This window comes from Hydractinia symbiolongicarpus, chromosome 1, assembly GCF_029227915.1.
Source record: "Hydractinia symbiolongicarpus strain clone_291-10 chromosome 1, HSymV2.1, whole genome shotgun sequence".
Taxonomy (NCBI): Eukaryota; Metazoa; Cnidaria; class Hydrozoa; order Anthoathecata; family Hydractiniidae; genus Hydractinia; species Hydractinia symbiolongicarpus.
The window spans coordinates 7,589,006-7,616,758 of record NC_079875.1 but is presented as its reverse complement, the minus strand read 5'-3'; the positions used below and the strand labels follow the sequence as shown (position 1 = coordinate 7,616,758).

The window sequence follows — 27,753 nt, the reverse complement described above, 5'->3', positions numbered from 1 at the left end:
TTATAAATTTCACTCATTTATTTGTAGAAAGTAGATTACAAAATCGATTTAGTCCTTGAAAACTGAAATGAACAATAAGATATGCGTGTTATAATATAAAAGAATTATACGACATAAATGATTATTTTGGATATGCGTGACATCCTGTTCCATAGCTTTTGCTACGGACAACTCGTAAACAATTTTAGATATGAAGATAGCTTGCCTCAAATACACAGAGCGCTAGGGGTGGGAACCGAATGCTAGATCGCAATTGTGATACGTAAGCTTTGCAACCTTTCGTAACTCGTCAATTTTAAAGCCTGTTCCTATTCTGTAAAGTACGCATCACTTGTTGGAATAAATTTGTTATATTCAATAAAAAAACCGTCCATCATTACAAACTTTGCAAATTCAAAAACTACTCCACAACAAACTGGATTTTCTTATGGTTTTAAACTATATATAAAACACCTCTTAAAATAATAATAGGTGTACGCATAAGTGCGATCTTTTTGGGGATGAATTTGTAAAAATACCGATCTATTTTGATTCTACCAAAGTATATCTTCATTCTCATCACTTATTTTAACTAAAATTATCCCGAAATATAAAAAGGTTGCATCATGTGCAAGTCTGTTTACCAAAATTTTCGCAAATATTTTGCTAACCACGTAACTTTTTAAAAAAAACCAGATCTAATGCCTTTTCTGCAAAGCAACCTAACTTACATGGCGAAGTATAGTGCTTTTTTCATAACAAACCGAGATTAGCTTCATCACTTAACTGTATGTTGGTAGACAAGCTTAATCTCAATAAACTAAGACAAAAGAAACGACCTGTTTCTTCCAATTCTCGAGTACCAATCTGATTTCCCTAAAAATAAAAAATCCAAATATTTTGTCAATGATATAAAAAAAATTCAAAATTAAAACTGATCAACCCCCCCCTGTTACTTGTCGAAAAGACATACCCTGCGGAAGCCTTTTCATAAGAACGCTAAGAACCAGTTTAGAAAAAAATATTTTACAACATTTTAAATCCTAACCGCTGCTCAGTGCGCCATAAGTTTTTAGCCCCCTCTAAAATTTCTATTTCATTTGTACCATGATACTCTGAATAGTCCCAAATCTATACTATAATACCCGTATCCGTCTGTCTGTCACGCACTTTGGTACCGCAAGTAGCGAGAGGCACGCAATTCTGTATAAAAAGCTTTTCACGGACCACTCACTAGTTTTCTGAATTACGTAATAAAATAGTTAAAGAAGAGACAATATTTACCACAGTAGGAGAGCCAAAAATGCAAGGCAGGGGAAGAGTGCAATTTCTGATAGAAGTTATAAAAAGAAACACTTACCTTATATGGACCTTGATCCATACCACAATATGTGCTCTCCATCGTATAGCAATTTGTGATTCCAAACTCTCTAAAGCCAACAACACGAGCCGTAGCTTCTTTAGATTTCTCTACGGTGAAGTTGCAGTTTTGGAGAGCGAAACAGGGACATGTTGAGCTCATTATTCGGGGTAGAAGCTAAGAAAAAATAGAGTGGAAATAAGAAGATTAGCACCCAGTCATTGAGAATTTTGCTTGTCTGCAATAAAAATTGCAGTTGGTCATTCACGCCTTCCGTTCACACGGAGTCGAAATAGAACAGACAGATTTCAAATAGTCTAAAATTTTACCCTGTTAAAAAAAAAGAGAAAAATACAAAAATAAATTTGACACACGAAAAAAAGATAATATACTTGAATGTTGAGGAACTAAAAAATTATATTTTGCTAAAACAGGACGGATAAAATACATTTAGCGGTATTAATTTTCACGTATAATCGTTTGCAGAACATTTCGCGGGAATTTATTTTCACGTATAATCGTTTGCAGAACATTTCGCGGGAATTTATTTTCACGTATAATCGTTTGCAAAACGTTTCGCGGGAATTTATTTTCACGTATAATCGTTTGCAGAACATTTCGCGGGAATTTATTTTCACGTATAATCGTTTGCAGAACATTTCGCGGGAATTTATTTTCACGTATAATCGTTTGCAGAACATTTGGCGGGAATTTATTTTCACGTATAATCGTTTGCAAAACGTTTCGCGGGAATTTATTTTCACGTATAATCGTTTGCAGAACATTTCGCGGGAATTTATTTTCACGTATAATCGTTTGCAGAACATTTCGCGGTAATTTATTTACGTGAATGGAAGTAATGTTATGAAATAATAATACTTGGACGAAAATGACTAATTCATACCTATACGAAGTAGAAAAAAAAGGCTCCTTTGTATAAATTGAATTTTTTTTATCCTGGCGTAGAATAGCTATTTTAGTTATTTCATGCGCCAAAATTAATTTTCATAAGCTACCATTTTGCGTGACAGACAGACGGACGGACGGACGGACGGACAGACGTATACGGGTATTATAATATAGATATCCACGAAAAACGCAAAAATACTGTGAGAATTAGTACCATTAATGTACATCCTAAAAATGTCTACGGTAAAGAGTTAAAAAAAGTCTTATAATGTGATCTGAATTATATATGACGTCACGAAATAACACGCGATGCAACACCACACAACACTTTCTATCAAAAACCCACAAATAAACTTGGCAAAAGTCGCAAAATTTCAGCATGAAAAGGCATGCGCAATGAAAGTTTTGTCATACGAAACCGCCATTCTTCTTTCGTGGTAATCTTAAACAATTCTGAATATTTATCCGTTAAAATCTGGTGGCTGTTGAGTAACCATCTATGAGTTCATCATGATTCAGCCGTTCTAAGAAAACATTTCTGCTGCTATGGCATAGCTGCTACATGGGTTGTCTTGTAGTTGTGTAAATGTGTTAACCCTTACCTGGACAGGGTCGTCGTTCCAGAATAACTCCTTGTTTAACTTCTCCATTGGAGAGCTCTCAAAAGATGTACTAGATGATAGATTAGCTTCTGTTTCTCCGTGTAAAGACATATGGCTGTCAGAGGATGCGATCTGCGGAGAAGAGCAGCCATACATAAACACGTTCTTTTTGCGCGAATGGCCATGGAAGTCCACAAAGACCTAAACGGAAGGTAGGATTGGTATTAAAATTTTACAATATCTTCTTTATTTTGTTTCTTATTTTTCTTTTAATTTTAACCGGAATTTTAAAAACATTTTTCATTTCACAAACGTACCATAAACTTAAGTGAATATGAGTTACTTTCAAATTCTGTTTTATGAAATAAACTCGTTTTCTATCTAAAGGGCAATCAGGCAAAGATAGAAAAATTCACCTTGGTCAAACTTACAAAAAAGAATAGGAATTGATTCAACATTTACGCAGCACTAAAAAAAACATAAGAAGACCACACCACTCACAACAGGAGTTTTATTGAAAGCTTTCATGACTTGTAGGATAGATTTTGTATGGTAGATCGTTGGATGACGTCTTTCATCTGGATGTTTCCACTGACGATTCAAATCTTCACCAGACAACGAACAGCGATGACTACAATAGAGAATAACAATCGTCTCGATTATCACCAGCGTCTGTATCTTCAGCAATTAGTTTAAATACAATGTTGCATAAAAACAGATTTACAAATATATCAAAGTAGTTGTCAACACGTGGAAAAATCCACAGGGTCGACAGTCCTTTGTATATCGCATTTCGTGTTTCCGTACCAGACAACCAAAGAGACAGACGACGGCTATTATCATAGAGACTGGTCGTTAACCCGTGGAAAAATCCACGGGGTCGCCCGTCCTTTATATTACACGCTTTTTCGTGTGACTGTTGTACGTCGCTTTTCTCACGGACAGTGGGACAAAATACGGCTATTATGGTAGAGATTTCCAGTCCATTTTGCGAAATATTTCAATAAAATCCATTTTGAGAAATATTTCGATAAAACAAAACTCCAATAAAATTATTGTAAATTTAAAGCTATGTGTACAATATTAAACAGACTAGACAGTTCATTTATCTACACATCTGAAATATTTGTAAGCGCATGACTTTTGATAAGGTATCGTCTCATGGGCGTTAGATTCCCAAGAGGGCGTAACTAGCGGGGACACTAAGAGATCCTCTAAGAAAGTCGTGAAGATATACAAGAATTAACTACTACAAAGAAACCTACCATCCGTTGATGACACCATCAGGATTCAACATGGGAACTATCTTGAAGATAAACATCAAGCGAAGCTGTCTTGCTAAGTCATCATTACCAAGCAGAAAGTCTAACACCCCTATAGAAAATAAGCTCATGCTATATTCGTTATTATAAGTGGGGTAAAAATTTTAACTGTCTGGAAATTACTTTTATTTAACTGCGAATCTTTTAATATTATTCAAAACAGGGTCTGATTCGTTTGTTTTTGTTACGAATGTAAAACACATATGTTAGTGAACAAGAATCTAAAAAAAGTAGAAAAAATCCGCTTATAAAAAACATTCAAGAATGCCCTAATGTTCATCAAGATTCTCACTTTAAATGGATAAAGCCGTACCATTCTAATCATAATTTTTAAAATTTGATGGAGAAACAAAATACGATGACTTGACACTTACATCTACCAATCAAACTAATTGTTCATGCATTTTGACAAGATATTGAAAACATTCTGCAATCACCGGTCCACAATGCAATTACCTGGTTGCATTGTGGGCGATAGGTATGTGGAAGTTTGCTTGTATGTATAACATAACACGATTCTTTCTTTTATTTAGCAAAAAAAAAAAAAAACATTCATTCCAGATAAAGTAAACAGCAAAGTTACCTTTCATTATCCAACTGGAATTACTTTCGCCCGGATGAACTCTGGCCGTTAACAAAACATAAGGTCTCCTAGCAACATCCTCAAACTTTGAAAATGGCAGACTAGTTACGGTGAGAAGGTAAACATCGTTTTTGGATAAAGTTTGACATAAAAGTTCTTTACGAAAAAATATCATGGGAAGAAGAGTATTTTCAAGGCGATGCAGATGTAACTAAAAAATGAAAGTACTGCAGTTCAAAATACACAAACCAAAAATTTTACACTCTTATCACAGAGATAACCACAAGAGAGGTAAAGGCTATAGGGATTTAGACTGTCAACTTTGGTGAATAAAATGAAATGTGACGGTAGATGAGTTTACACAAATTGATTTAAAACAGTAAATGAATGGACTACAAGGCGCACAAGAAGATTCATAACTCCGTTTACAGGGTTCTGCTAACTTAAAACTTCAAGGTTTCTCTCTTTTTTTTTATATTGTTTTTTAAAGTATTTTAGCTAGAATTTTTGCAACATTTCTTAAGCAGATGAACACAAGAAAAATGTCTAGGAACAATCAAGAAGAATATAAAAAAACAAAAAATGGCATTAGCAAAACACATTATTGAATTGATGAATAAGTAGATATGATTGTTTTTGTAAATATTCATATTTCAAGTTTTTTACTGTCATCTAGTCTGGTCATAAGTTTGACAAAATATTTCAATGTTAAACCTAATCGTTCTAAAATAGGTTCTCATATCTACAAGAATTTTTTATTTTTTTTTATTTTAAGGTACTTTACCCCTCAAACACATTGTCTAGTTCACAATCTAGATCTTTTTATACTAAAAATACATCTTATCAAGCAGTTGTCAAGAGAAGAGGACATACATCTCAGTAGTTTCTATTAAAACCATCCCTAACCGATCTGCAGGTTGCTGCATTGTTTCTAAACCTTCTTGATCTTATTAAAATGTAAAAAACACAGCTTACATTTAACATGGTAGCCGTGTACGGATAATGGTAAGCGATATAGCACGTGTCATTCGCGTAACTAAATTTTATTGTAAACGTAGCCGTGAAGTAATACTTGAAGTTCTGTCCACCACGAACAAAGAAGTTTCTATAGTAACAAACGTTACTACCAATCCTTTCCCAGCCAGGGTTACCATCTTTAGCATCTCGTTCAGAGTATATCACTGGTTGCATGCCTTAAATAAAAAAATACTATTAACAAAGCCTATTGTAGACAGTATGTGCAAAATCTATTCTCAAGAAGGTGGAGCGTAACTGCGAAGAATGAATAAAGCATTTACTTCCGTGGTCACACAAGTATTCAAAATTCTATGTTCAAACGGCTTACCAAAATTTAATTGACTGTTAGCTTTCTCGCAATTGATGATATTGAAACGATAGTCTACGTCGTTTGTCATGTTTTCCACCTAAAACAGAATTTAAATTACGAGAGAAATGACAAAGATAACAGAGACGCGACGGCGACGACAAATTGAGACGGTGACAAAAACCAGAAACACAAAAACAAACGACAGTAACAAAACAACAACAACAAGATCAACAAACAGCGACATCAGCAACTACAACAACAAAAAGAGCAAGAACACCATCACTACTACAAACAACAAAAACAACACCAAGACTATAGTAAGGACAAGAACAACAACAACAAAACATAATAACTATAGCAAGGACGCAACAACAAAAACAATAAGAACAACAACACCAACACCAACAACAACAACAACAACAACAACAACAACAACAATAATAATAACAGTAACTATAGTAACGACGAGATCGGCAACTTAAGCAACAAGAACAAAGATAATGACGAAAATAAAGCAAAACCCACGTTGATAAAAAACAACAGTAAAGAAAACAACAAGATAGAACAACAACATCAGCGACGACGATGACAAGCAAGTAAAAATATATTTACCTGGAAAAAGAACCACTGATGGTGATGATTTGTGTTGACGTCAGCATTTAAAATTAAATCGTACTCATATTGCCGTATCTAAAAAACACATTCCGTGACCTGGGATGTATATCTGCGAAATAAAAAGATGTTTTTCTCATAGTATTTTATTTTCTCTGGAATTCTAAATTTAAGAAGGTACATCTTTTTTTTTACACAAGAAAAAACAGCCCCTGCAGTGTGAGGACTAAGTTATCATAAAAAGTTCTCCTAACAAAAAAGAAAATATTGGGCCCTCTAACAATACTGGACACAAATCATCTAGGTCTTTTCCATAGTCACTAGAACTTTGTCATCTGAAATTTTGGGAAATTCGATATTATTTAGGCAAAAATTGGTCTTTTTAAAAAATGGGTGGGCATTTTATGGGTTAATAAATAAACCCCTTGTATAGCAAAAACTTAAAACGTTTCTAAAGTATTTACATGACATAGCTACTATTGGTCATTGCTCTGATCTGTTGATAGGTTCAGTATGGGTCATCACCACTGACTGAGTAACATTTATTTCACAAAATAAACTGTTGGGATTAGATAAAATAAATATACCTGTATTGCTTTCCTCAAGTTTCCACTTTCAAAACGAGATTCAAAACTTAACGGAGATGCTTTGAGGATTTCTTCTTTTGATAAACTTGAGAGTCTAATAAAAAAAAGTTAAGTAATATAATAAATTGAAACATTACAGAGACCTTTTTTTAATCTTCCTAACAATAAATTTTAAAAATAAAAATAAATAAAAATTACACAACAAAAATCGAAGACGTGAACAAGCAGTACACAAACCTATAAGAAAAGCTTTCTCCTGGCTTGTGTATTTTTAATTTTTAAATAGTATTTCCATACAATATTTTTCTTCTTCATCTAACTTCCTTTGTCCACTTAATATTGAAATATTTTTCTTGGCATTTTTTTTAAATATTTTTTGTTTTATTGGCTAATTTTTCCAGCTACATCAGGTTTAAATTCAAACCTCGTATATGCAATTTTTACCTAAATATGTAATTTAATTACAAATAATGATAGAACAGACTAAAAAATAAATTCAGATTCATCTCAATTCAGAAATTTAATCCTTGCCAATATAGAAACAGTTTTGATTAACTATTTAAATCTAAAATTCTTAACATTTTTTTGACATATCAAAGAAATTACTGATGTTCTTGACTTTTTCCTGATATTTCGACAATCTCTATACATAAAAACTACCGATATTCTGTCTGTGTGTGCGCAAGTGAAAAAGTTGTGACACAGACACGAAATATCTTTATATACACTAAATAACAAAAGGGATATGTTTTTACGGATTTTGCTGTTATCGCCCGTGCATAGTAAACCCATCACAAACCCGATTTTTATTAAAAATACCCCATATTTTCCACATACAGTATACCCGCACTAAGGCGCTTCATCTGTATGTGTGGCATGGTTTACCTGCACTTTAGTGTTCAACCCGGCGTTCACAATTGATTACTGGTGGTGGCTTAGGGCGTTATGACAGTGGGTCTTCTAGCTAGTCTTAATTAGTATCTATATTTTGTCTTTGTGTGTGTGCAAGGAAAAGAGTTGTGCTACGGGACACATGACATAATGTAAAATTTAAAGAACGGCGATCCTATGGACTTAGGGAATTAAGGACCAATCTATGTTATAAAACTCGCTGCTTGTCCATGCGCCAATTTAAAAACCTGAGATTTTGACCTGAGATATAATAGCAAAAGCAATGCGGGAAACAAATATGTACAACGAGCGATCCCCATGGAAATTTCCACAAGCTAACGACTAGTAAATTTGTGACACTCCCGACAGAGTGGACACCCTGAGTTTTCAGTTGTTAGACACCATGCTAAACTATTCCCAATACTAGCTCATGCAAAAGAATATCTCTATATTGCCATACCCTGCTGTACTGTTTCTCTTTCCTGGTGATAATTTTGTAGCTGATCTACTTTTCTTCATAGGTGAACTAGCAGTTTTCAACAAGACATTTTCAACATTTGACGAGGAATTGTTTCGTGTTAGAATGTCCAAATCGAATACGGTTCTGTTGACAACCTTGTCTGGGAATACAATACGAGCAAAATCTTGAAACATCATTACTCTAAAACATTAAGAATTTGAGCTGGTGTTAAACAAAAATGTTGTAATTTTTTTTATTGATTTATTTTTGTCATGATCTTTGAAGTTAATCATTAATGGAAAGCAGCTTTAGTGGTCTTTTATCTGGCATGTCACACATATGGACACAGCAGGGGATCTTCACCCCCAGTAACCTCTCTGGTAGACAAATGGCTACAGTGACTGTTAAAATGTTAAAAAAAGTGATTCGCTGTATCAAAATTGGCTTATAATTACCTTGACAAATTTGTTGTTTTGGGCAGTAATTCTTCTGGTTCTACAGGCGGAAGATGGCCATGGATACTAACAGCAGTTTCTTTCACGAATGGTGACACACTTTTTACTTTGTTTGATGCTGTGGAATCAACAACAGTAGAACAATATTGATGATTGGATAACTTATGAGCTAGTATGTGACTGGATAATTGATCATCATGTGACTCAACACAGCATAAGTTTGTAGATTCGATAGAAGACATCTTTAACTGGATACAACACTCTTCAGTGCTGTTATTCGAATCATTTGCATCATCAAAGTCCCTGAAATCACAAAAAACATAAAAGACTAAATAAAATCCTGTTCATATTCTCTGTTTAATCACTTCAAAATATCGAGTCTGAAGCAATATAATATACATAGGCTGAGTGAAACGCTATCCACTATTACAAACAAATTTCTAGCTTAGTAAAACAACCAAAGTAAAAAACAATTGATTTATCCACATATATGAGCAGATATGTGCAGAGATGTCTATACAAGAAGCATTTTCTTATCCTTTAAATGTATTTCCAAATGAAAATATTTTTATATGTGCTTTCAAATTGCAAAAATGTTTAGAAAATATAAAAAGATAAAAATTTTCAAACATTTAGATCTATACACAGAGATGTTGACAAAATGCTAGATGGACACATTTATCGAAACCGTTGATAAAATGGCTGTGTAAGATCCATGGTGGATAAATAAAAATCAAACTTTTTGCCTCCAAATTAGCACTTATAGCAAAGAGCAGGTTTTGATAGATCTTAGCCTCGTCAATGCGAATAAATATGGTTATGAAAAGCAGAGTGTCCACTCAATGTTAACTCTTTACTTTTCTGACATTTTTGAATTTTTTTTTACTCAAGTAAATTTGATATGCTTATGGATCTGACTATAAAAAAATTAATATATCATTTTTTAAGGATTTTAAGTTGAATCCTTGCCAAAAACTGAAATTACTTGTGATAATTTTCTAATTATATAAAACAAATTACTGATATTTCTTATTTTTTTCACATTTTTATAATGTTTTCCTAGCAGAGTAAACATCCCAAAAAAGCTTATTACTTACAGGTCATTTGTTGATTCATTTATATTACCCATCAGTTCTGCTGTAGGAATGCGAATCAATGGATTTGAACGTTCCTTCGTGACAACCTAAAATAATACATAAATCTATATGTGGCAACAGTGTAATGTTTATTGTTAACTTCAATGAAAAGAACAACAGTTTTGATAATCAAGTATACTTCCAGGAGAAAGTTTATCAATCAATTTTAATAGATTGATATAATATGCAGGCCTATCAATCAGGGAAGAACAATTGCTCTTGCTCTCGCAAGGGCTCGCCTAATTCTGAGAAATAAGAAACTAGCTGAACCATTAATTGCTTCCCGAATTCCAAAAATAGTTTTTCTGGCCAAACAATATCAATTCATCTCACATGAAAATCAAAGTTCTCTTTCTTATTATTTACAGTAAGAAAGAACCAAAATATATAAAAAAAGATAAAATAAATTGATAAAAAAAAGACTTTGTGATAAAATAAGCGTGATAAACTTATTCTATTTATTCAGATTGCTTGCCAATTTTAAATTATTGTAATCTTGGGGGAGCGATTTAATGCACGGGTGTTATTTTCTTATTGATAGGCCTGAATATGATACAGAAAGTCTTGTGTACACAATCTTTCTAGGCTATTCAAATCAACATAAGTCAACATGCATACTATTACCTGACTTAATGAAAGCTCTGGAAAAAATTTCTTGTAGTAGTCAAAATTAACAATATTGATTTGTTCCTCAGAACAATCTCTGTTGGGTTCAGTGCCATTGATTGTAATGTTATCGCTTAGTATAGCATTCTCGTTTGATACCCTGTTGTTGTCATTGCATGACTCTTGTTCATAATTGTCTTCTTCATCTTCGCCATCTCCTTCAGACTCTGAAACCACATCTAAAATATTTGTTAACTTGAAAATGTATTTGTGTTGTCAAAAAGTATTAAGATTGCATATCCATATAAGAAATTTAAACAACTCAAAGTTAAAAAACGTTTCATCATTTAAAAAGGTCTTATAATAAACAAAACTTTCGATCTTCGTCAAACAGATATTTCAGTTAAGTTAAGATAAAAATTAAAGAAAAATTCACCTAATTTGCTGGATATTACATAATTAGATCATAGCAAAAAAAAAACATGCTCAATGCAGTAGTTTATCTCATTGAAAACTAACATTTCCACTTTTACATTGCCTTACCATCAGTATAGGTGTCTGAACTAGTAGCTTCAAACTCAGATTCTTCAGAAGTCTTACAGTTGAGACAATTTTCATTGCTTTTCGTCGAGAAGGAGAATGAAAAACAACTTTTTGATGATTTTATCTGCAGCTTGTTTTCTTTAGTACACTTTCTTAGAATCATGATAATTAAACGTATTACACTATCAAGTTGTTTATCTAAAGGAAAATGTCACTATGTGAAAAAACCAATGGAAGGTCTTATCCATGCTAGCATTTATGCGTGTGTAATTACACGTGTGTATTATATACTATTTGATCAAGCTCTACACATTAAAGACAACAGGTAAGAACATTTCCCAAAACAATATTTTTGAACATTATTAGATTTTTGGCTTTTTTTAACCATTTGGTAAAAGTACACAATCTTATACATCCTATACTTCATTTTCAGAGCTTCAAAATCTTCATTATAGATGCTATGACTTTCTCTTTCACAAATTTCTAAAAATAATTTTGTATATAAACAAGCCACTGCTTCTGAATTCCAATCATGGATATTTTCCATTTTTCTTCTGGCTAAGTGGATTTTAACCCTAATGACTAATTTATTAATAATAACAAAAAAAATTTCTACCTAATTCTGAGCTGTTTATAAGAAGCACGCTAAAGTGTATTCTAAGACTCGAAGTGCAGAAAGGCCTAAAAGGATAGTTACATGTACCCAAAGTACAGTTAACGATGGAATAAAATTTTATTTGCTGAAGTAAACTTCCTTTAGTCTCTTATAAAACTTCTACAAGTGTAAGCATATTCAAGTTAAAGTGAAACTTGATCAAAAAAATCAAAGTGAAATCTCACACTAGCACAAAAATAGCAAAATGGTAACCATAACTATATATTATTTTACTTTAGGCAATATGTGTAGCAGAAAAAATATACACTGTGGTGGTTTGAAATCTACTTTGGCTCAAAACTTGACTTTGACATATTATTGTTAAATGTAATGTAAACCTTTTGCTTAAACTAAAAATGTCACACCAGCTTCAGTTTCACTTCAGGTACATGTAACCGACCACTTAAAAGTTATACTTAAAAGTTCTTTTCTTAATTGCTTCTAACGCTTTAACAAATAAAATATTCCTAACAGCTTTAAACATTTCTGCAACTTTTTTAAGTAATAGAGGACTTCACACAGAGTGATTACTCCAAGAAACACATGTTCAGTTTTGAGAAATTTAGGATCAGATACTATAACCTCATTTATTTTGAAATTCTAGCAAACATGGTAAACTTACCCAAACTTCTCTTATAAACTTGTCTACTTACTGTCAATTCCTTCCAAACCAAGAAAGTACAATGTTCTATATCCTTCTATTGATAAAAATGATTTTCTTCCGAAAGCTATATAATACATAAAGTATTTAGGATATTCCACAACGTTTTTATGTACTAAAGATAGCATAAGTTGAAAAGCTTAACACCACAAATTATGTACTGAATATGGTTTATGCCAAAATGCTTTACTTAATTTTTTATTTACTGAAGATGGTGTAAGCCGAAAAGCAACTTATGTAATAAAGATGACGTTTGCCAAAAAGTTTTACTCCATTACTTTTTTATGCAAAAGGTGTACACCCAAAAGTTTTACGCCACATTTCTTATGTAGTGAAGATTGTGTGAGCAGAAAAAAGCAACTTATTTACTGAAGATGATGTAAACTGAAAAGCCTTTACTTTTATTCAGTTTCAAGTACTAAGAGAGTTAATCAAAATTTTCAGGTATTAGCTTTTTGTTTTTTTAAGGTATGAAATCAAACTGAAGATTCCTTTAAGTTGTATAATCTTACTATAACTTACTATACAAAGTGCAAGCCTTTATAACATTTAATATAGACTTTCGAATAGAAATGTGACGATTCCGATGATCAGACCGATGCCATTCTTGATACAAGGATAACATAAGAGATATAACTGTTTGGTTGACAGCTTTCTTTGCTCCTGTTTCTAGATAAAAGAATTGAAAATGAAACAATAAAAAGGTCAAGCATGGATTAATAAAATTACTTTATTGCGCAAGTACTTAATTGGTGCTTGTGAATTACTTTATAATGACATTTTTTTAGCGTTAATACAAAACAACGTCATGCATAAAAAATTGAATATAAAAATAACATTCTGAAGAAATTGAATGAAACTATGTCAAGATATTGTGAAAACAAGTTATTGTAATTCTAAGCAATTGTGACATGAAAAAATGCATAGAAACTTGGTCACAGTAATGTCAAAAAAAATATTGCATTTGCTATTTTGTATGTCCACGGCATGACTAAAAATTAATAAAGAAGAAGTTTTAGTAAAAATTATTAAAGTAAAACGTATTTCAGCAAGATATTTAGTGCATCCTTTAGCATAAAGTCACCTTACATTACCAACATGGGTTTTATAAGTCACCCTACAGACAAAAAAGAGTAACAATAAAATTTAATTAACAAACGCTTTTTGCTTACTGGATTTACACAATGCATGCAACAATTCCAAGCAGTTTCTAAAGAAAAAACATAGAAAGTTAATATGATCGACTTTAAATTTCTCAGACAAAAATTAGAAGAAATAAGAAACAAAGATGTACTTAAGCAGTTGCATCTTTCTCTGACCACACGATGGAATCAACTTCAATATTATATTGATTACATCCCTTTTAATCATTATATTGCTATTGGCAACTAAAACAAAAAAGCAGTAACTTATAACACACTTGTATTATTAAAAGTTAAGGTGACCCACTACATACTAATAAAGTTTTTTTATAAACCATAGTTCACACCAGTGCGATAAACAGCAATCCTTCATGTAATTTTCACAAAGCAATTTCATGCGCGACAGGCTTAATATAGAAAATGCCTCAACAAGAAAAATTGTTTAATTATTTTTTGCTGTTTTAACAGATTCAAACTTTATTAGACTCTGGTTAACATAACACAAAAGGAATTCTAATAAAGAAGTCACAAGGTGGCACTTTAAAGGGTTTGTTATTATTAGAAGTAAATCAAAGTATATCAGTTTTTAAATATTGTGCATTTCATTAAAAGCAGCAAGAGTCAATTGCTCCAACAAACAAAAGTTATAGTGATTAGAAAGATTACCACTACTCGATGCTGTCTTCATCAGTTGAATGATGGGTAATAGTACTCTACTATTTAATGGTGCAGATTTCATAATGGATAAAGATGCATCTAAAGCTCCGCTCAGACGTAAAACACTTCCAAACCTTTTTTCTGTACAAAATAGAAAAAAATTATAACAAATAAATTAAAAGTTAAGAAATGCAACGTGATAAACTGACATGTAATATGCCAGGGTGCAATCCTGGAATTTAAAACAAAGGCCACCCAAGTTGGGAATTTCATAAAATATGCACCATAGGGTGAACCGAATGATTTTATTTTCTCAGACGCTTTAAGTCGCATTAATTATAGACAGCAAGTCATTATCAAATAGCTCAATGTAACTTCTTTCCTGTTTTATTTTGAGGCCAATGGCATAGAAAATAAACCAACCTTTAGTTGCTATTTTGATTAACAAAGTGTGGAAAGATATCCACATGTCTTCAAATTCTGGAATCCATGACGAATAACTTTTTGTTGCGTTTACAAATGATTCCATTACAACACGCAAGATGCCAGCATCAAAAAGTATTGTAAGTCCTTTACCTATTTATAAAAGAGAATGAGAGGCAGAAAAAAAAACAAAAAAAAAACAACAACATAGAAATTATAATTTAAGCTGAAGTCAATCTATCTCAGGGTGACCCGCAAAATTTTAAAAATAAAATACAGAACTTTGCAGAGCTTTTTTCTGACAAATTAAGTTAAAACTTCTGGGTCGATTTTAGGATTTTTAAAGATAACGGTTAAAACATTTCAAAACCAGCTAAATTAGCACCCGATTCAGGTTATGGCAATTATAGCATTGTTTATAAAAAATGTAACCAATCGTAAGAAAGTACTTATTAGATCTGTTTTTGGAGGATTTTTACTAAAATTGCTATTTTTCCAGATTTACCAGGACTAAATCTCTTTTACAAATTTTCCAGTATTTTCCAGGTTTTCCAACGACTGGAACTCTATATCTCATAAACCTATTAACCAAAAAATAATGACATGTATTTACCAACAGTAATGAGAAGGCACAATGAATCTGTAACCAAATAAGTTGTCTGGTGATCAAACATGCAGGTAAACTAAAATATCAAGTATGAAAAATGTTAACTTTTTGTATATGTTGAAATCAAGACATTAGGGAACTTGCGCAAACTCAAATTTGACAGATGACGGTACCTTTAAAGATTGGGAATAGCGAATTGCTTTGGAAATAACCACCCTGCATAACTTCCCCGCGCCGTATCCTTTTCTTGCCGACGTGAAAACCATACGTAGGCACGTAAGATACAGTGGTTGTGACCTAAGACTATTTATACAATCATTTCTTCAGGCACAAGTGCTTAGGGTGAAAAAAATGTGCGGCAAATAAATGGTAAAGCAAAAATGAAACTGACAAGCATAAACAAAGTCAGAGAGAAAACTTCTTAAGCATAAGCAGGATGAAAAGAATTGTTATAAACAAAGATATACTGCAAAAATTATGCAAATCTCTACCGTCACCTGGCGAAAGTTCTAGAGACAACACAGGACAAAGTTTTTTTAAAACAAATTCGACTCCAACAGATTTTATAGTACATGTGAGTGATGGCAAAAAAGCTGTGGAAGAGTGGGATAAATTATGTGCGAGGTAGCTAGCTATAGCATAGTTGAATAGTGAGCCTTTTTATTATAGTATAGTTGAATAGTCTTTTTATTTAGCTAGGTAGCTATATATATAGTAAAAAGAATAGTTTTAGCTATAGCTAGCTTGCTACATTTTAGCTGGCTAGCTTCTTGTTAGACAACACAAAGTTCCGACATGATTGAAAGGTCTTAGAGTAATTTAAACTGTGTAGCACAGCTATATGCTGACTGCATGATCTCTAGAAGTGGCCAAGTAAATCTCGCAGCGTGAAACAAGTGTACAACGTACTAAGTTCTTTTTATTTAGTCAGTCAATATTATCATCAACCATGCAATTTCAAGAAAAGAACGAACCTACACAAAAGACATCATCAACTAGTTTAACAGAAAAACGGTAAAAGCTTAGCTTAAATAGCTTAAAAATTTAGCTTAATTTTAATAGGTAAAAAAACTAGATGGAATCACAATTTAGCTGTATTAGTATATTAAATAGTTTATATAATATATATATATTTATTATAAAATCAGCCAAAAATCCTTGATAATATAACACTGTTTCGAAAAGCTTCGTGAATTTTATTTTTAAATAAAGTGTTTTTTTAAAATACATATATATATATAGCTATATATATTCAGTTTTTTTAAGAAAAAGGAAATTTATTTAGTTTGCTTTCCCAGTATATAAATCTTGCAATAAAAGTTTTTATATATTTAGTCAGACATTGGGATCATCGTGCACAATTACAAAATCAAAACAACAAAAAAACCCTATTATTTCATCAGAAAAAGGGTAAATATTATATTAAATTGATCATATTTTAACCTTAATAGTTATATAGTTTGCTAGACTAGTAGATCTTGCAATAGGAATTAATTGTAAAGTTTTTTATATATTTAGTCAGACATTGGGATCATCAGGTAACATAACGAAATCAAAATTTCAACCGCCACAAAAACAACAACAAAAAAACACCATCAGTTTAACAGAAAAGGGGTAAATTATACTATTTAGCATTGATTAGTGTTCTAGTTCAAAAGGGTTTATTTATTACAATTTATATATATTTGTGCTTCCTGTCTATAGGTCTAGGTGGCAAGAGGGTGACTTACTGATCCTGATGAAGGAGATATCTGTAAGAAACCCCTTTCAAACAAAGAAAGGATCACCGCAAAGAAGAATGGCATGGCAAGACATTGCAGAAAATTGCGAGAAGTCAAGCATAACAATTCCTGTTTCCGAAAGAGTGGTGAGAGAGAGATTCCAGATAGTAAAAGACAAGTTTTTTTCTTCTGAGGGCAGAAGAAAAAGGCAGTGGAATCACATGTACATACAGTGAGTTGGAGCAGTTGATGCAGGATTTAATTGATTTAGAGCGCGACTGTGAGAAAGAAGCAACTGAGAGTAAAAAAGAAAACACAGAACATGATCGCGAAAAAGCTATAAATATAAGGAAAAGGTGTATGGAAAGAAAAAAAAAACAAGGATAATAACAGGATGGATTTTTTTAGAGAAAGGAATGAATCTATGATGAGAGATAGAGAGGAGGAAAGGAAGCTGAGAAAGGCGGAATTGGACTTAAGAAAGGAAGAGACTGGTTTAATGAAAGACCAGCAGAAACTTTTTCAAGATTCATTACTGCAAATTCAAGCTCAACAGAGCCAAATGATGCAGTTGCTGTTACAGAAACTTGAAAAATAAAACGTTTATGTATTTTATAAAGAATTTATGAATTTGCTGTCCGTAAGCGTATAAATTAATGCAGGATAAATTTTTGCGATATTAATTTTTGCGATTAAACGTCCAAAAAAAAAGAGTTTTACGGGATTTATTTTTGCGAATTAAGCTCTCAGCAAGAAAATATACATTTGCCTCAATATTGTTTCTTAGAAGATTTGTGGCTATAAAAATAGCCGTTTTAATTTCAATCATCCAGATAAATACGCTTCTAATGTTGGGGGCTGGCAGTTAAAAAATGTTGATGTGCAAGAGCCATAAATACAGGTCCTTGCATTACTTAAGAGAGCAGATGCAATATACTGTTTTGAAACAGCACTTAAACCTATCTTTTGCATCTTTGAGTAGTCTGTAAATTTGAATTCAATTCAACTGACACCCTGACTGATGACATGCGCTCATTATAAACACGTTCTTCTTCCAATAGGGGATTTTTAAAACCTGTTTGTAGCTGCTCCCTATGAGGATATGCAGGGTCACCATAAACACATAAAACTGTGCCATCAGGAGCAATTGAATATCTTTGGAGAATATCCATAAAGCCAGATTGTGCAAGAAGGTAACAATCATGTCTCGAGCCTTCAATTGGACCAAACAAATTCGCAATGAGACCATTGGGAGTGGAAACAGATTGCATTTTGTAGCCATGGTGTCTTTTATGGCCACTGTACATGGCTTTCTGATCTGTACCTGGTCGAGCAATCCCCCTTAAAGTGCCATCAATAAAACCCCAACAGTTATCAAGTGGGGCACCTTTTGCGTGTATACAGTCTGCAAAATCTTTCAAAGCATCCTTTGACAACCACGCCTGATTGAATGATGTGAGAAGTCGTCCAAATCTATTGTGTATGATATCCAAAGTTCTGTTAAATATGTAGAACATATCAGGTACAGACCGCCCAAACCGCGGAATAAGATCTGAAAACCTACATGGAAAGGCAAGGCGACGCAAAGTCAAACATAAGGCCTCCATTGGGTCTATGGTCAACCGATTTTCTGTTTTAACTCTTTCACCTGACAACCCTAGGGCATCACACAAACGTAACAAATCTGTCTTTCTAAATCTAAAATCTGCCCAACATTCATCATCTGACCAATTATCAAGAGAAAATATATCTTGCTCCCAATAGGGAAACACAGGATTTTTCTTTTTATTTCGTGTTTCGTCAAGAAAAAAAAAATATTCTTCTTCATCAATGAAACCATTCTCAAGTTGGAACATTAACACATCCTCCATGTTTGTTTACAAGTTTTAAAAAATGTTTCGCGCCACCGTTCGCCACCTTTTGACTTTTGCGCAAGTTCGATTGTAAACATCAAAACGGACCGACGATCGGGACCGATTTCCGCGCCCCAGAGGCTCGTACGTTCGTAAAATAGGGGTTTGCGCAAGTTCCCTATTTCATACTTTTCCCTGCAGTGTTAATATAAGAACTAGAATTGTAGTAATAGTGTTGTATAATTGCCAAATTTATTATATTAAGAATTAGATGTGATTATTGAGGAAAGGATGGTACCGAAATATTAATGACATGGCAAAAAAAGCATTGCCCTGACCAAAGCATCAAAATAGAAATTTTTTTTCCAGACTCCCTAAGTTATTGATTCTCCCTGACTGTACATATTGTATGTATGTAATGTATGCTAAATTTGTGTGTATCAATATTATGTGATTTATCATTTAGCAATTCATACATGATGCACAGAGAGTTATTATATTGCTCAGTTCATTACTACTACGCAGACTAACAAACCTTTAGTATCTCAAAAAGAAGTGAAATCCCATCTTTGTGTTTAGATAAGAAGCTTTTGCAACATTTTTCTAAAAAGATAAATGATAAAAAAATACTTAGCTAAGACAAATATGAATGGCATAAATTTTATCAAGGGTCAAAAATTATTTCAGGTGTGGTGGAACAGGTGGTTTTGAATTGTTTTTGTTTATATCAACAATTTAATTTATTAACAAATTTTATTTTCAGATTTAAAAACTTAAACATAGAAATAAGGGTTATACTAAAAACCACTTCCACACTTTTTTTGTTTAATAATAAGCTTTTTAAGTCATTTTTTCTCATGTAATATCCACAGAGTAGATCAAGGGTAACTGAAGTAACTGATAATATTCAAAGGTTCCTAAATGTTTTTTTTACGTAGTAGCTGTTCTTTCTTATGATCAAAGTTCAAAAATACATTTTTACAAGTTCTAAAAAAAATGCAAATTACACATCATTTTAAAAACAACAAGGTAAAGGGATGGAGGAGAGATGCCTAAAAAATACCTTGCGCTGCTTCCAATTATTCCTCCCTGCTTGTTCAAGATCTGTGGACGTATAATAATCTAAACAAAAAGGCAGGGGAGGGAGGGGGAGGAGAACAGCAGTTACCTTGACTTTGTAAAAGTTGGTGAAGCTTAGTTGTTAGTTGCCTCACTTGACCAACATCGTTATCCTCCTCTGATTTTATCTGCATTTTATTTTCTCTCAATGCTTGATCAAGTTGCTGCAAAACTGCTCCCAGTCGACTGCTTGAAAAGAAAGTACAAATACAAATTGTTTAATAACATTTTTTAACAAACATATTAGCAAAAACAGTAACAGTATCATCTATATAATAATATGCCAGTTCCATGTCTCTGTAACAGGCAAAATGAATGTGTTCATTTTCCATTGATGTTGCCAAAAAATGCATCTGACGTTACGTTTATTAACACTACTTTAACGTCAATGTCCTATATTAAATTGATGAAGTCATTACAGCGCACCTCAAACATTGAGGTCAAATAATTTGGAAACGAGGTGGTGATGTCAATGATTTTTCACCTCATGAGTTACTAGGGTCCACCTAGGACTAATTTGGGTAATTTTGCCAAACCTGGGTCCCCAAATCTGTTTCAGAATGAACAAGTTGATGACACCATCAGAAAACCTTCAAACCCAATAACATCTCTGTCATAAGTACATGATCCTATACATTTTCTTCAGCAAAATTTTGAAACACTTATATCTCATTAACCACTTAACAAAAGCACATGATCATATACATTTCCTTGATCAGCAATTTAAGCTCTACACAATAGAGGCAACATGAAGACAAGGTTCTAATTTTTCTTTGTATATAGGTTTGTGACGTCATTCAAATGACGCTTTTTTTTAATTTTTATTCTGCCTCAGTGGATTTTTGCACAGGCTTTATCGACTCGTCGTATAATAATAGGATACTTCCATGTGTCTGTTTGTTTGTGAAGTTTGCAAAGTGGATATTGTTACGGTTCTTATGTTTACTGACAAATTAATATAATAGTTTGATAACATTGCATTGTGCTTTTATGTTTGAAGGCTATATAACTTAAAAATGGATAGAAAGAGCTGACGTCATCTCCTTCGCCTGTAACTTAGGGACCATTAGAGATCAGTTTAAAGACTATGTCCTAAAGCTAAATCAACCAACCTAATAGAACCAACTAGTGGATGAAATCATAAAAAACCTTTCTGCACATCTCTTCTACTCAATAAAGGCAACAGGTAAGAAAATGTCTCCAAATATTTTTTGTACATTAGTGGGTTTTAGCTAACTTCTTAACGGTTCGTTAAAAGCACACATTCCTATACATTATTTTGGTCAGAGTTTCAAACTCTCAACAATAGATGCTACAGATTAACAAATTTCTGAGAATAATTTTTATTTAACATAAGACACTGCTGACATCATCAAAAATTTGATGATAGGCTCTTTTCATTTTTCTTTTAGATCAATTTGGCTTTTTGCAGTGTGGACAAGTTTGTGCCCTTTATATATACCGTAAAGCTTCGATTAAGTGCCCCCCTCAAACAAGTGCCCCCCTTGAATAAACGCCCACCCTAGACCTGAAATTACTAAATACGCCCCCCATGAATAAGCGCCCCCTTCAATAAGCGCCCACCCTTCGAATAAGCACCCACCCCTCGATCTTCAGAAACGGGCGCTTATTTGAATTTTCAACAAAAATGAGCTGGAAGGGTTGATTAGGAATTAAAAGGTACTTGTTTTAGTTTTCTTTATTATCTATTTTTTCTTGAATTTCAATTTCCTTTTACTTTTCATCATGATCATAGACATAACAAGGAAATTTTTTTAAAACAGCTTCGTGGACTGTTATATCAATTTTTTTTTTGTTTCTCCTCGAGTTTTTCCATCAAAACTTGCGCAAACTTGATGTTGTTGGTCACTGCTGTGTAGTTGGCTGGAACCACTAAACCAATATCTTCCTTATCCGTTTCTCAACCACCTCTGCTTTTAAGTCATGTTTTTCTCATTATTGGTTGTAAGAAAAAATGTCAAGAGCCGCAATAATATTATAGGGACGTACCCCACCAAAACATGTTCACCTTCTACAAGTTTATAAATGCCCAAAGCATGTTCATCATTATGTCCATGCTCTTGGATCTGGTTTGCAATAAAGTTTCTCCCCGATAACTAGAGCCCAACAATCTTTATAAATGTGATGACAAATTTTTATAATTCACCACTTCGCCTGAGAAAGAGAAGCAAATCAAAACAAACAATGATAAAATCAAGATGGCGAGTGAGCATGAACTCGATGGAAACGATATGGATGCAGATATCCCTAAAAAGCTCTTCTCTTGTTTAATGAGATGGGAGACGAATCTGATTTCGTTGGAAGCAAAGGTTGGTGCGAAAAGTTCATGAAAAGCAATGGACTGTCATTGCAAAGAAAAACGACCGTCGGAAAGACCCAGAAATGGCCATAGCCAAGCTTTTAGCCTATGTTTTTTACGAATCAGGAGGTTAAGAATACAACACAATTATACTATGAATAACATTTACACAATGGATGAGACTCCTATTGGTGTGATTTGATTTTCTACTTCGACATTCAACAAAGCAAGATCCAAGAGTGTCAATTTGAAATCAACGGGGCATAAAAAAAGCTGTATATCAGTTTGTTTGACCGCAAAAACAAACAGAGAAAAACTTAAGCTATTTATTGTTTTCAAAGGCACTAAGAGAGAAGTTAAAAAACTGAATAAAGAATTTAATGGGAAGTGCGTTGTGGCCACAACATCTAACAGATGGATGAACACAGAATTGACGAGCAGCTAGATTAACAAAGTTATCGGATTTTTTGCTTTTGGAAGAAGCCTTTTGGCGTGGGATACTTACTCGTGACACATTGAGAATTCGGCTACTGACTCGTCAAAGAGAAAAAATGTTGATGTGGTTTTTATTCCTGGAGGGTGCACACATTATATACAAGCACCTGACGTGTGCTGGAACAAGCCTTTTAAGGAACATTGCACTGAACTTTATGATGAATGATTGGCTTCAAAAGGCTTGCACGAGGAAACGGATTGTGGCAATTTGAAAAGAAGAAGTTGTTCAGTGGATCTTGAAGTCATGGGAAAAGCTTTCAAAAGAAATGATCCAAGATTCGTTCGTTTCTTGCGTGGTTACTTGCAACACTGATGGCAGCGAAGATGATAAATCACTTGCTTTAAAGAAGGAAAACAATGTCATGATGGACACAAAATGTTGAAGGAACAGTTTGTATACATCAATTCAGAGGAGACAAACCTGTTCGAAGTCAACGGAAATGATATTGCAGATGCTTGTCCCGATTTATTACTCATTAATGATGACAAGGAGGATGACCAGGATTTAAATTAAGAAATAGATATTCTTTAAAAGAAAAAGATTGATATTTGGTTTTTATGTTTTCCCAAAATCCTCTTTTTTGTACTAAGTGCCCCCCCTCGATTAAGCGCCCCCATCGATTAAGCGCACACCCTAAAGGCTCAAAAAATTTATAAGCGCCCGGGTGCTTAATCAAAGCTTTATGGTATACAAAAAAAATTAATTTCTAGTCATAAAAACAATAAATTGCTATCTTTTAATTCTCAAATCTTTAAAATAAAATTTTTGGTGTGTTTAAGTATTATTTATTATTAGTTATTACCTGTTCATGTCCACATCAACAAAATTGTTTACTGCCAAAAAGAATTTTTTATAAAAAAATAGATGCAAGAAAAAAACTCGTAAAAAGTAAGTATTTCTTTTTCTTGCAAAGAAAGGAATTTATGACAAAATGTTGTGAATTTTAGGGCATTTTATTTTTACACACTTGGAGTGTAGATGATAGTTAACTGCCATCCAGATATATAAGCAATCTACATGCAGTACGTAATATATTGATGCACAGTGGGTTTGTCCTGCAACCGCCAGACTGTGGATAGAATCATGCTCGCTGTCAGAAAATATGTTAGCGATGCACACAGTAGCTCTACTTCTATATATATAAAAAAAATTCACTGCAATAATTTTGATATATTGTTACATAGACAAATACAAAGAACGAGACATTAGAACTATACCTTTTTCCTTTAGGAGAAGCCATTGTAAATTAAGATGCTTGAAATGCTGCTTCAACTGTGCTATCTTTTATCTGTTGTCTTTAAAAAAAATTTTAAAGCTACAAAATACAAGATATATATTTTAAATATTAATACTATCGACACAACAAAGAGCATGTGGCAGTGATACAAACATTTCAAAAACCCCAAAATTGAGTTTTATTGACATATATGCTAAAATTAATAAAACCTATACCTCCCTTAGATTAGCAATTTGAATATTGAATATCTCAATATAACGTTGAATGCAAAAGTAAGCTTGTTAATATATACTTTCTACCTTGGACTTGTATTTTAAAAGTGTAAGAACTTCGAAAGTCTCTATAAATCTTTTTATTTTTTTGAAAAATCTTTATCTGTTCCCGAGATATTTGTCTCAAAAGTTAAAAGTTGCTCATGACGTCATAATTATTGCAAAATTATGACGTCGTGAGTATGCATCGAGCATAATTATGGTAACTAAATATTAAAATTTATGTAAAATGTTCAAAACGCATCAAAGTGAACGGCCAGAAAACATTTTTAACTATATATATTGCTTGTCAAAATGTTAAATTAACTCCCTTGCAGAGCATACTCATGACATCATGCGTAATTAGTGAATCTTCCTAGTCCAAATTCTAAAGAACCAATCAAGAGCTTTAAAAAAAATATTCAAATTCCTTGACAACCTTTCAAGCTTCTTCATATGCAATTACCTTTATTTTTTGCGGGAGGTAACCTTAATATAACTTTAACTTTAAATAACATATACCAAGGCTAAATTTTAACTGTTTAACACCCAAGGAGTATTTTATATCATTTGTTCGACATGCAAAATTTGATCTTTTTTTGAATGTTGCTGATATTCATCACATTAAGTTGTGCTAAATCACAAATCCAATTAGGTGCCCAAATGATAAGTCATTAAAAACGGCTAGTTTAAAATAATAATATCAGGTGGCGCCGTAGATTAGTGGTTATAGCTCTCGTACTCTGTGCGGGAGACCGGGGTTCGATTCCTCTTGACGGCGATTCAACATGGGCGAGTGAATGTTACCATAGCCCCGGGTTAACCCAAGCCATGTGAGGGAAATTGGGAAGGTGGCACACTGTGTGGGCCGTTGGATGTTGCCGGGAGTTGTCTAGTAGAGCGCGGGCCCTAATTGGGTCTGCGTCGCTCAAAATGAGCATTAAATACTCTAGGACTCTCCATCTAAGCCATGGCCCCTCCTGGAAATAATAGACAGGGTATATCCCTCGATATTTGTGAGGCTAGCCATGTAAAATATGCACATTTATCTATCTATCTAGGTAATCCAGTCGAGAAAAATACGCCACATATAGTAGGGTAATTTTCATCACATAACCAGACGTCCAGAACTACTTTAAAGGTTTTTAATCTCAAAGCGCTCTGGGAAACGTGAATGTGTTCACGGTTGCCAAGTTTTTTGTCCAGAGATAGAAGCACTGAAGACACGCGTTGGTGATGTCTTTGTTTCCCTAACAAATGAGTTGTGTAATAGCAGGATGGTGGGCATTCCCACGAAATTCGCTGGGATGTAGGTGATTCCAGGAGAGTCCCTAAAATGTAGGCATTTCTATGAGATTTGCTGAGATGTAGGAGATTCCACAAGATTCGCTGAGAGGGTTGGGTTACCAGTGTTTCCACGAGACACAGGTGTTTCCATGAGACACCCCAGGTGAGTTAGCTTTTTTTGAGAGACGCAGGTATTCATGGGAGGAACCTCAGGTCAGTAAGCGTTTTCAGGAGAGACACAGACATTTCCACAAGATACATCTTTTAAGGGTAAGGTTGTGGAAAACACAAGCATCTGGTTAGGGCTCCTTGATACCGAACCTGACGTCTTCTCCTTTTCTCAAACTTAAGTGTAGTTAACATAAAACAGAAGAATATACTTCTATATATACATAGCATGTTGTTATTTCTGTTGTTGCTTCACAACCGTAGCAATTAATTGCATAAAAAATTTTAGCATGTGAGGCCATTTGATTTTAGTTCAGACTCAGAGGGTTAATGTTTGCATACAACCATTAAAAAATACCAAACCAAAATTTTTTAGCGTTAATCTCTCAAGAAAATAGAAGATATGTCTAAGAGATAGGCACATTGTTCCTTCCTTTAGTTTTCAAATGCAAACAATATATACGGGTTTCCCAAGTTTCTATTTTTTCCGCGTAAACAAGACTATTTTGATTTTTCTGAACTATGTGGTAACCACTACCAAAAAGCTTTTCTCTCAATGTTGGCCCAATTACAATCGTTGTAGTCCAATTATATATATACGTATACGACCTTCTCCCCCAGTGCGCTTTATAAAGTTTTTTACATACCATTAACTTACCCTAAAGCTAATTATTTCATGTTTCGCCAGGAATATTTTTCTCTGTGTTTTCATGTAAATTTGCAAATCTAGCAACATTTTTTCAAGTGTTCATGCACCGTAGTAGAAATTTTAAAATCTTGCGCCCGTGGAACATAGGCTACAGCTTTTCTCTTGTTGCATTATAAAGATCGTGAAAAATTGCATGCTTATTTCGTCAATGCATTCAACGTTTCTTTGTTTCGTTTTTCAATCAATAAAATCGACATAGGCGTTATACACTATTAATGGCATAAATTTTCGCGAGAATTAAATTTTGCGATTTCGCGAATTTTTGGGCTTTTTGCGAAATGCTTTAGTACTGTCGACATACGCGAAAAAATGTTCTGGCGAATTTCTATCCATTTCGTCATTCGCAAAATTAATTTTCAAAAACCAAATTTTCATCTGGACAGCATATTTCCTAACAAAATTTTTTTCTTTCGCTGACATTGTGCAGCTGTAAAAGTGAAGAGTGTAGTCATTAGTCGGTAACTTTCTGTTTAGATCCTGAGAGTCCTTACGTAAATGATGAAAATGACTATTCCTCAGATAAATCTGCTTGGGATATACAAACTTAAGCCCGTTTTCATAATGGGTAAAATGCCTATTTATATACAAATTATTTGATCAACAGTCATAAAACTGTGCTTAAAATAAAGACATTAACCATGCAAATATTTAACAGTAATTGACCTAAGAAAATTCACAATTTTGATTGCGAAATTCTTACGAGAATTTATTCCATTAAGGTATAAATATACAGGTATAAGGTATACGGAAAACAAATAATAAAAAAGACATAGCGAACAGATTTTAAATATTTTTACATGCGCTATTTTGCTTTTGTGTGGACCAACATTCTAGTTATATCCGTGGGATTTAATTTGTTGAATCAAATAGAACAATAACCACCATTGATATTTTCCTATATTTCTCTATAACGTGTTGGGTGTTTATCAACTTATTCTCTAGCAGTGTGCACAATTTTTAATTCATTCTAGTTGTTTACTAAGACAATATTGAAAATGTTTATCTCTTGGTACTAAGTACTTAAAATAGGCTTCTCAATTTCTACTTGTGGTGTAACCACTCGATAAAACACAAA

General features: G+C 33.2%; 1 protein-coding gene across 3 annotated transcripts; it reads right to left on the bottom strand.

Annotated features, from left to right (window-relative positions):
• LOC130635646 (cytosolic carboxypeptidase 1-like) lies at positions 1–24,577 on the bottom strand. Of its 3 annotated transcripts, none has more exons than XM_057445058.1 (25): positions 24,244–24,577; positions 20,260–20,399; positions 19,627–19,694; positions 15,524–15,593; positions 14,911–15,063; positions 14,497–14,628; positions 13,983–14,076; positions 13,861–13,898; positions 13,211–13,357; positions 12,681–12,755; positions 11,373–11,570; positions 10,848–11,056; positions 10,185–10,270; positions 9,088–9,390; positions 8,633–8,833; positions 7,282–7,375; positions 6,695–6,772; positions 6,101–6,179; positions 5,731–5,948; positions 4,756–4,966; positions 4,116–4,224; positions 3,352–3,481; positions 2,851–3,051; positions 1,340–1,516; positions 1–855 (listed from the first exon to the last, which is right to left on the bottom strand). In XM_057445058.1, exons 1-25 carry the CDS (start codon positions 24,264–24,266, stop codon positions 733–735), a joined length of 3,357 nt encoding a protein of 1,118 aa, XP_057301041.1. In that variant the 5' UTR covers positions 24,267–24,577; the 3' UTR covers positions 1–732. The 3 variants fall into 3 exon arrangements, with proteins under 3 accessions (XP_057301041.1, XP_057301034.1, XP_057301025.1); XM_057445051.1 differs by having other exon boundaries at positions 10,848–11,068; positions 20,260–20,396; positions 24,244–24,574; XM_057445042.1 differs by having other exon boundaries at positions 10,848–11,068; positions 24,244–24,573.
• Positions 24,578–27,753: the final 3,176 nt, after the last annotated feature.